Source organism: Enhydra lutris, unplaced genomic scaffold, assembly GCF_002288905.1.
Source record: "Enhydra lutris kenyoni isolate GAN:26980312 unplaced genomic scaffold, ASM228890v2 scaffoldscaffold20, whole genome shotgun sequence".
In the NCBI taxonomy this organism is placed as follows: domain Eukaryota; kingdom Metazoa; phylum Chordata; class Mammalia; order Carnivora; family Mustelidae; genus Enhydra; species Enhydra lutris.
Window position 1 is genome coordinate 32,360,361 of NW_019154104.1, and position 10,378 is coordinate 32,370,738.

Here is a 10,378-nt window from a genome sequence, read left to right on the forward strand (position 1 = left end):
GATGGTCTGGTTGGGAACCCTGGCTCTACCAGTTAATTAGCTTGTCTGGTAACCAGCTAGTTATCCTTGAACTTGGGCTAATTGTCAAGACCTATGAGGCTTCGTCTGTGAAACGGGGTGACGGTGTGAGCTCCCGGGGAGTCGTGCAGATGGACTGGGGGCCTGGGTCTCTAGAGATGTGACCCCGGGGGCAGGGACCACATCCTCCAAGGTGCTCCACCGTGGCTCCCGACCCCTGGGATGCACAGTGACAAGCACAAAGAAACATGTGCCTCCTCCCAGAGGCTCTCCCGAGACCGAGTTACAGCAGCAGGGTTTCGAGTCACACCTTCCGATGCCCAGCCCTGTCTGCTCATCCCTCTGCCTTTAAAGGACACCACGAAAGCCCGTGCACCAAGCCAGGATGGGACAAACGTGTGGGTTTTAGGACAAAAATGCCTCCTTGTTTCTTCTGGAAACTGCCTACTCCCTCCCATGGGTGAGGTGGAGAGGCCCTGCTCTCCCTCTGTGTGCTCCCCCCACGCCTGGCACAGGGCGGGGAGCGGTCACCGGGTCACTGGAGCCCCCCCCCCCCCCCCCCCCCCCCCCGCATCTAGTGGGCTGCTGGCAGGCTCTGGCTCCACCTACCGGCTGCCTGGGGACACCGGCCTGTTCCCGCAGCGAGGACGAAGGCGGCCCCGTTCATACAGCAGCTGCGACCCCTGCTGGCGAGGCAAGGCTGCTGCTTCAGCTACAAACGCGGCTGCACTGAGGGTTTCAGGGACAGGAAAGCACTTGGCCTAGCAGGAAGGTCATGTGCTTCACTTTGAAAGCATGGCTGATTCTTGGCCAGTTTCTGGGGGTGGGGGGGGCGTTTATCTTTGACATCCTCCCCCTGCCTTCAGGTGTCACCACAAACTGCCCGCTGCCGCAGGCAGCCCCCGCCCCCGCCGGACTGGTCTACCTTTCAGAGGATCTGCTCCGTCTCATCACAAAAGAAACGAAGTCCCTTCGTGAGACAAATCCCGTGGTCCCTCGCCCCACGCAGCTGGTTCGCAATGGCCTATGAAGTGTCTTTTGCAAAGCACTTAAGCACCAGACGAGAACCAAAGGAACCCCGGGTGGGAAAGGGAGCTGTGCCCGCGGCCGGCTTCAGGGGCCAGCTCCCTGGGTGCCCCTCTCCCCCGTCCCTGGACAAGTGCGGCTTCCCAGAGTCCCAGCACCAGCCCTGGCGAGATGACTTTGGCTCATCACTGCCATTCTCGGCCCGTTTCCTTGACTGTAAAATGGGACTACAGCTCCACCTAGCTTAGCTCCTAGGGCTGCATGAGCTAAGACGCGGACTGGCGCCCTGGGGCACCATGGGAGCAGGGGGACGTGGACGGGGTGGACCTAAGGGCCCTGGTGGGTCATGTTCTTTGGATCAGTACTTTCCAGAATGTGGTCCCCAGCCATCAGCACATCCTGGCAAATGATGAGATACACCAGTTCTCGGGGGCTCCTTCCCAGACCCACAGAATCAGAAACCCTGGGGCCCACTGATTCCTAGTAGCAGTCTGCCCCGCCCCTGCACAGAAGCCGCGGGGGTAACACTCACACCAACTCCGCAGTGCGCCACAGCGGTGAGCGGGTGGCGAGGCTGAAGGTGGGCTTTACCCCATTTATACAGACTGTGGAGGGGGCAGCAGGCATTTCTCAGGCCCAGACCCTGGCCAGACCTATGTCACATGCTGGAGACACAGATGAAAAGTAGGGTGGCCTGGGGCGCCTGGGTGGCTCAGTGGGTTAAAGCCTCTGCCTTCGCCTCGGGTCATGATTCCAGGGTCCTGGGATTGAGCCCCATATTGGGCTCTCTGCTCAGCAGGGAGCCTGCTTCCCTTCCTGTCTGCCTCTCTGCCTACTTGTGATCTCTGTCAAATAAACAAAATCTTAAAAAAAAAAAAAAAAAAAAAAGTAGGGTGGCCTCTGCCTTTAGGAGAAAGACAGCCAGACACCGGGACCCAGGCCTCACTTTTCTATTCCTGCAAACCGCCAGATCTCAAATTAGTCTCACTTCCACCCCTATTTCAATCTGGTTTTGAATCTTCCTTATGAGGGCAATTCTAGTGGCGCCTGAGTATCTCAGTGGGTTAAGTGACTGACTCTTGATTTTGGCTCAGATCATGATCTCAGGGTCGTGGAATCAAGCCCCGCCTCAGGCTCCACGCTCAGTGGGGTCTGCCTGGGATTCTTTCCATCCACCCCTTCCCTGGCTCCCTCTCCAAAATAAAAATGAATCTTAAAAAAAAAAAATGAAGTGCAATTCTAAGGGTTTGGTAATTGCCTTACATGGAGGCAAATACCACGTGGTATTTATTAAATCTTTTTTTTTTTTCTTTAAAGATTTTATTTATTTGACAGAGAGAAATCACAAGTAGGCAGAGAGGCAGGCAGAGAGAGAGGAGGAAGCAGGCTCCCCGCGGAGCAGAGAGCCCAATGCGGGGCTCGATCCCAGGACCCTGAGATCATGACCCGAGCCAAAGGCAGAGGCTTTAACCCACTGAGCCACCCAGGCGCCCCCCACATGGTATTTATTTCAGCCAAACTAGGAAAAACAGCTAAGTTTTAGATATTTTTACATTACGTACTTTGTCAGTGACTTCCTGATACAATCTTCTAGAGCTTATCCATTTACCCACATGACCTCATCCCTTACTCCTGCAGTGTTGGACAGTTCCACCAGTGCTCTTCCATATCTCCCCTACTGCCCACCAGTGACTGTAGTGAGAACTGACGTGCCGCCCCCGCCACCGTCCCCACAAGGAAGCACAAGGCTCAGCGAGGTCACAAGAGTAAGTGGCAGAATCCTCGGTGCAGCTGGTGTGCGTCAGACCTCAGCAGTGACGGCCACCCCGAAGCCCTGAGTCCTACAGCAACGGGGATGGGTGATGGGGACTGCTCCGGGCACGGCAGGCACACAGGGGGGTGGGTGAGAGGGGGGCTGACTCCCGCATGACCGGGACTGCTCTGGGCACAGCGGGCGCACAGGGGGCAGGTGCAGGGGGGCTGTCTGCCATGTGACGGGGACTGTTCAGGGCACGGCGGGCGTACAGGGGGCTGACAGATGGACACAGGCACAGGCAGTGGTGCACCTCAGTGACATTTATTCATGCCACACAGGACACAACATGTCTGTAAGTGTGCGCAGGGCTCCACGTTCCCCACTAACAGCATGCTGAGACGCACACCAGACGGACGCTCCATGCCATGCGCACTCCAAGTACAGCCGGTCAGTGATGGCCGTGGGCAGGTGCAGGACTTGACGCTGTGGAAAGAGATGCATAACACGGCTACCGTTGAGCAAGAAAGGGAAACATGGGTGATAGTTTATTACGTGAGTACTGACAAGTCAAAAACTGTAAACCACAATTTTCAATACTATGAAGACACGCGGAGGGTCATTTCTACCCGGAGCGTCCGGCAGGTGTGAGGGTTGGTGGACTCCGCTCACGTACCCCGGGGGCTCGCCTGCCAGCGCAAGGCCGGGGGGTCACCAGCCAGCCCTGGCTCTGGAAGGACCCAAATGACCACAGGTCATTTGGGAAAAAGAGTGAAGACACGTCCAGCACCAGGACATACGTTTCACGGGATGGCTTCCTGCACAGCGAGCCTGGGCTGCCCTCCTGGTGGCAGCAGCGACCCCGTCTTTCTAGTGCCCCCACGAGTTTTACTTGGCCCAAGGGGGTGAGCAAAGGTCTTTAACACTCAGACTATAAGAACTGCAGAATTCTCTTTTCCAGCAGGGACAACAAACTCCATGTTCTCAAGGACCCCCACTGCTCCTCACACACTGTGAGCAGTGACACACCTTGTCTTGAAAAGGTGTGACGGTGTTTTTCGCTCTCCATCCATTTGAAGAAGCAAAAATCTTACCTTTCAAGGCTTTACTTCTTTTATCTGAAATGAAAAGGAAACATTGGTTGTATCAATCAACACTTTACAATAATGTGTTTGGTCAATCCATTCCTGAAATAGACTCTGGGCTGAAAAGCTCACAGCTTGGGTAAAGTGGTTATGGGAGTTTCAGAAAGCGGGAGTTTCTCACGGTGCCTCCCAGCCAGGAAGCGGTACCGCCTCCACTGGAGTTTTCTATGAACGCCTGAGCAGCCCTTCAGAATGCACAGGGCTCTCCGCTCCTTCCCGTTCCCCAGGCTCCAGTCCTGCAGTTTCAAGTTTCCTCCCCTCCCTCCTCTTCTAAACCAACTGCTTATTAATCCATGATTGGCCTCGTGCCTGTTCCACTGAGAACCAATGGTCACCCTGCCCCCATTTCTATTATGGAAACAGTTAAAATATTCACACAATGGGAAAGGTACAGTAACACACCACGTGCCAGGACACTCTATCCCTAACCACTCTTGCCCCCAATTCTTCCAATGAGGGGACACGTCCTACACATTCGAAACACCACGGTCACACCTAGGAAGCTCAGGGTCCCCTGTTATCAAGGCCTTGTTCGAATTTTCCTAGTTGTCCCCAAATGTCTCTAAGAGCTGACGTGTACTCCCCACAATGCTCATTTCTGGGTAAGAACCAATGTTCCTTCACAACAGGAACTGTGATTCCTTCTGAAAATGATTTTCATCCGGACTGCTAACGAATCGACATGAAGAACTTACCAGCACTCCTGATTTTATAAACGATGACACTCATCAACCCCATTCCTACCCAAATCTCTTGGTAAACCTGGGTATAGTAGGGCTTCAGGGGGATCCAAACATTTTTAATAAAACTTTGAAGCATCTGAAAAGGAACACAGTGATAAATATTACCATGACGATCTTTTTTTTAAAGATTTTAAAATAAATAAGAGAGGGAGCACGAGTAGCAGGAAATGGGCAGAGTGGGAAATAGACTCCCCACCGAGCAGAGAGCCTGATGCGGGGCTCCATCCCAGGACCCCGGGATCATGACCCGAGCTGAAGGCAGATTAACTGAGCCCCCAGGTGCCCACCGTGACCATCATCTTAAAGCTAACTGGAAAGAGGTTCCCATATACTCTTAAATTTGACCGTTTCCTACAACTGCTCCACACCGGCCACTCTCTGGCAGCCATTCCTACCTGACGTGGGGCCCTGCTCAGCAGCTCGTCAAGCCCCCCCCGTCCCCAGGCTGCCAATCTCGGCCGTCCTGATGCTCCGCCACCCTTCACCCTCACGCCCCAGAGCGCCCAGCCCACGCCATCCCCCAGGGTCCCGAGCGTTCCTCTCCCTCACAGCTGTTCTGCACTGACGCAACACCCCAAATCACACCGCACGCTTTTTTAAACTTTTACATCGAATCCCCAGCCCGTTGGCATCACTGCGAGAAGCGCTGCGGGCACCCGGAGCAGGAAAAGAACACGGGCCTAGTGAGACCCACGCTCAGCCTCGCGGTCTGCCGGGGATGCAGAGAGCCCCGGGCGCCGAGGCCACTCCCTGCGAGCCGCCGTTACATCATCACTTATTTAATGAGCAACAACAGTTACCTAATTACTGGATCTGACCGGGAAAAGCCATCGGGCGCTGAAGTTCGCTTTTACGAGCAGGTCTTGATGTAAGGCTTTTGATTACAACTTACTACAGACCTTAAAATCTGAGGCCCTCGTGTTCACTGTGGCTTTGTGGCGTCCCAAGCGGCCTGTCAAACAGCAGTCCTTCAAGCCACTGTCAGCAGTAACTAGACCAGGTACTTTGCATTTTCCTCGAAGACACTCCTTGGGCTTCAGTTAGTCATGCCCCTCGTCCCCACCCCGGCCAGAGCCTCATCTACGTTCCTTTTCTCCACTAACTGGGTTAAACGGAATCCTACTTCTCCTCACTCTTCTCCGGCGTGATCATTACCCACTCCACACCCGGGAACTCCGCACCCAGGAACCCTGCACCCGGGAACCGAGCTCGCACTAGGTGGCAGGCACTGTTCAGGGGCTGAGAGACCGGCTCCTAAGGAGCCAGAAAACTTGGGAGAAGAGTGGTCTTGGCAGAGGCTGCGTGTGTGCGAAGACCCCAGGTCAGGCCAGACTTGGAGAGCCTGGAGGGGGGTAGGGAAGCCACAGCGGCTGCCCAGATTCAAATCCCCTCACTTCAGGTGCCTCAGTTTCCTCCTCTGGAAAACAGGGATGCAAACACCGAGCACCCCCGAAGGGCGCTCAAGAAGAGGAGGTCCTCTGCATCTGGTACCGGCCATGTGTGGTGCCCGATGCGGAGCGCGGTCACGTAAAACACCACGGCCGGACTCCGGGAGGGAGGGGAACTGGGTCATCTGCACCTTGCAGGCCACGGTGAAGAACTCGGCCTTTACTCTCAGAAGGTCACGCGATCCGAACGGCACTCGCGAGGTGCTTCCACACCCAGCTCCTCTCCGCTGCCCGCCCCCTACAAAGCGGCTACCTGCGAGAGCCGCGGGACACCGCACGCCCAGACCTAGGAATCGCCCTGCCCCTCAGTCCTCAGTACTAGGGAGGACCTGCTCCAAGGACGGGTTGCCAGCCCTTCTGAGAAGAGGACGCACTGGGGCTGAGGCACCGTCCTAAAGAGCCAGCCTGCCTCCACCCCAAGCGTGACCCTGAAGGATGCGGCTGTGTGGTCCTCCTGGAGCTCCCTGCAGCGACGTCTCCCCTAAGGCTTCCTGTCCTCAGACTGCGATGCTCTGTCACTGCATGAGGATCCCAGAAACTAACAATTCTGCCCCTAGCAGGTGCCTGAGGAGGCCCAAGCAGGACCTGTGGGCGGCCTCGAAAAGCCGCAGGTGGGAGGCGGGGTCGGGGGGACTGAGGACATGGCCCTCCTCTGAGCCTGGCAGTGACTGCGCAGGAAGGCGCTCCCAGGTCCCAGCGGGGCCGGGCTCCTGGGTTCCCATCCCAACCCTGGCGGCGTCGCCGGAGTTGTCCTTCCAGAAGGCTGCCCCTCCGCGATGCAGGGGCGTGTCCACCTGCCCCACAGGACTCTCGCTGGCGTGTGGGGAGGCCGTGGACGGCTCCGCTGGCCAGCAGCCGCGGCAGGAGCAGAAGGCAGTGCTACAACACGCAGCTGAAGGCACCGAACCGGGCTCCCGGTTCTAAGAGGGAGAACGCGGGGAGACGCCCTCGCGCCGGCCGGACGAAGTTCTGGATGGGAAACAGCGAAGCGCGCGGAGAGTGCGGAGGAGGAAGGCGCTGCGGAAACGTCAGCTACCGCTTCTGCTCAGGGCCGGAACCCCGGTCCCTCTCCTCTCCGGAACCATCTCGGATGGCCGCCGCCCGCGCCGCCAGCACTTTCGCAGCCCGGCCCGACTTTCCTCATGCTTCACCGGACTCGCGACCTGTTCCCACTACTTAAGGGAGGCCCTTCTCCCTCCAGCTCGCCAGCCATGCGGCGGCTCCGGAGCACCCGTTCTTGCAAAGGCCCATCTTCGGGTCAGGGGGCGTCCGCTCCGTCCGAGTCTGGGGCGCACGCACAGCCGACTCCCACCTGCCCACGCGGGAGACCAGGTCTGCCCGACTCGCGGAGGCGCGGACCGGGATTCCAGGGCTCTGATCCCGTCGCGGCCCCGTGTCCCCTCCCCTGCTGCGGAGCACGGGCCCCGCAGGGCAGTGCGTGGCGGCGAACCCCGCGGAACCCAGGAGAGACGGTACCCAGCGCGGGGCGGGCGCTCCCGGCCGGGGTCGGGGCTCCATCCCTGAGCGCGCCGCGCCCTCCGCAGGTGGCCGACCCTGGCTCGTCCGCGGCGCGCTCCCCGTCCGAGAAGGGCAGCGGTTCTGCCCGAAAGACAGAGCGCGGCTGCCCGCGCCCCACCAGTCCGCGGGGCGCCTCCCTTCGCTGCCCGGGGGCCGCGGCAGGACCACAAGGTCAGCGGGGGCCAAGCGGCACTCCCTCCCGTCGCCCCGAGCGCCGCGGGCCCCGCTCGGAGCAGCCGGCCGCGCCCCCGCCCACTCACCTCGCCGAAGACTCCTGGCTCAGGCCGCCGCGGCGCCCACTACCAACCTCTTGGAAAGGTCACCGAAAGCGCAAGCGCCGCGCGGGGCCCGCCGGGAAGGCGGAAGGAGCGGTGGCGCTCGGCAGCCAGAGCGCCGCCCCGACCGTGTCTGCGCGCCACAGCGCCCCCAGCGGTCTCCCCGGTGCAAGCAGGCCGGCGAACCCCGAGCGGGTGTGCGCGCGCGTGGCGGAGAACGGTGATTAACTGCTCGGGTGTGCCCCGGGCGCGGGACTTTCGGTGCTGAAACCGGACAAGCGGACGAGTTGGTCAACCTGAGAAAAGGGCCATCTTTACGTGCGGTCTTGAAGGCCGAGAAGCCGTCTCCCCTGTGTGGTCTTCTCGCTCTCTTTATGTGGATTAACCGTTGTGTTGTGCACAGGTTCGTGCGGGGCGGGACTCCAGCGCCTACCAGCGTTCATCGGCGGACACCGCGCTTGGCGGACACCGGCTTCGAAGACAGCCCTGCTTACTGCGGGCGAGGAAGTAAGACTTTGGAAAACTTCAGCAGAAAACTGGAAATTGTAAAAACAACCCCCCCCCAAACCCAAAAACCGCTTAGGCGATCTGAAAACGAGCCAAATAGAAATTGGGCAGGTTTAATCTAATCTAAAAGATGAGATTAGAGAGCTAGGATACAGCAGGAAAGTCTCTCAGGTGTGTAATTGGAGGCTCAGAAGGAAAGGAGAGTGAGATGGCAGAAATATTAGGAGAGATAATGGCTGGCTGAGAATTTTTAAAAAGTGATGGCGCAAAAACAGACCAAAGATTCAAAAAGCCTTACGGAAACCCAGCAGGCAGATCAATGAAAATAGACCAACACCTTGAAACATCATCATAAAATCACAGAAAACCAAAAATGAGGAGGAAAATCCCAATTGCCAATCTAGACTTCTATGCATACAGAATTTAACCTTTAATAAGGAAGACAAAGTAAAGACATTTTGGATAACCAAACACTAAGGGAATGATCCCAGTAGATGTGCAGTTAAAAAAAATCAATACTCACTATTCATGTGGAAGGACAGTGAGCTCAGATGGAAGGACGAGGACACAGGAAGGAAGAACAACAAGCAGGGTCCTGCTTTGAAGGGACAAAAGCTTAGGATCAAATGGAAGCTGTATTCACCACCTGAAAATCTTGCTATTTTAGGACAGTGGTTCTCAAAGTGAGGTTTTGGGGGTTCCCAAGGACCCTGGGGATCAAAACTATTCTCATAACAATGGTAAAATTTGGTGATTTGTCTTTTTGGCCAGAATTATCTCACAAGTGTTCTGTGGAGTTCTCCAGAGGCCGACTTGTGACATCACAACAGAATGAATACAGAAACAGATATGGGAATCCACCTATCCCCCATGAAGGCAGACATTTAGAGATCTACAAAAATGTCAGAGTGTCACTCTTTGCACGCATATAGTGACTTTTCATCGAAATATTCCCTTTAACACCAAATGGGTTTATTATTGTTATTTTTAAATGAATAAGTAAACAAAGTGTCTCAGCTGTAATTCCTAGTAAAGTAGATGCAACTGACATGAACAAAAGCGCTCTAGGGGCTTCAGAGTGTAACGGGTCCTAAGATAAAGACCCGGTTTCTGAACCACTGTCTTGGGAAAGAATGTTTGAGACTTATGATATGGTCAGAAACTGCTGATGAGGATGAGCATTTTAGGAACAACTTAGGAGTATCCTCATAATCTATTTTAAGATAACAAAGTTTTTGAACTTCAAACTCTGCTTGAGATCAACAGAATTTTCATGTCTTTTGTTGCTAAGACAAAACACCCTATGAAAAATACATCTTCAAAGGAAACAACGTTTGAAGACAGGGCTACCCCAGATGTATGCAGAGTGCAGAATTCCCTATTTTGCAGCTGAGAAGGTCAGAGAAGACATGAAGGTTCTTGGGACACAGCTTCTCCCACTTTGTCAAGAGTGCTGTTTGCTGGCACCAGCATCATTTGTCATTGTCTGAGCTGCTTGTTTTCCCTTTGGGTCTGTGACTCAAGCTGTTCTGCGGACACCAATATGCAAAACCTTCACCAAGGCTCATGGCTTCCTCTGTGCTCAGGTATAAATGTCTACAAGCCTACTGAGAACTGTCAGACTGTCTCTTTCTACTTTGGATAGGAATGCAAGTTGAGCTGTGCTGAGTATGAAGCACCGAGAACTACCATTCAAACGAAGGGGGTCAAAGCTATTCTCTGTGATGCCACGGAATGTTAGCTACTACTCGGGAAAATGGCAATGAAATGAGAACAAATTTTGGAACTGAAGCATCAGGTCAGTCTTCTTGTACTGTAGTTAAAAACTCAAGACTCAAGAGGACTGAGGCGACAGTAACCTGAAAGGTTCAAAGAACATAGGAAGGGCCTTCCAGTCACCTTACACATGTTAAAATAACGAACATAAAATAAGACAAGAAATAAG

General features: G+C 55.4%; 1 protein-coding gene across 1 annotated transcript; it reads right to left on the reverse strand.

The window, feature by feature from the left end:
- Positions 1-3,101: 3,101 nt before the first annotated feature.
- On the reverse strand, positions 3,102-7,999 carry LOC111148557 (chromosome unknown C14orf2 homolog). Its single transcript, XM_022505215.1, has 4 exons — positions 7,912-7,999; positions 4,638-4,761; positions 3,892-3,915; positions 3,102-3,283 (listed from the first exon to the last, which is right to left on the reverse strand). The coding sequence occupies exons 2-4, from the start codon at positions 4,759-4,761 to the stop codon at positions 3,249-3,251; spliced, it is 183 nt and encodes a 60-aa protein (XP_022360923.1). The 5' UTR covers positions 7,912-7,999; the 3' UTR covers positions 3,102-3,248.
- Positions 8,000-10,378: the final 2,379 nt, after the last annotated feature.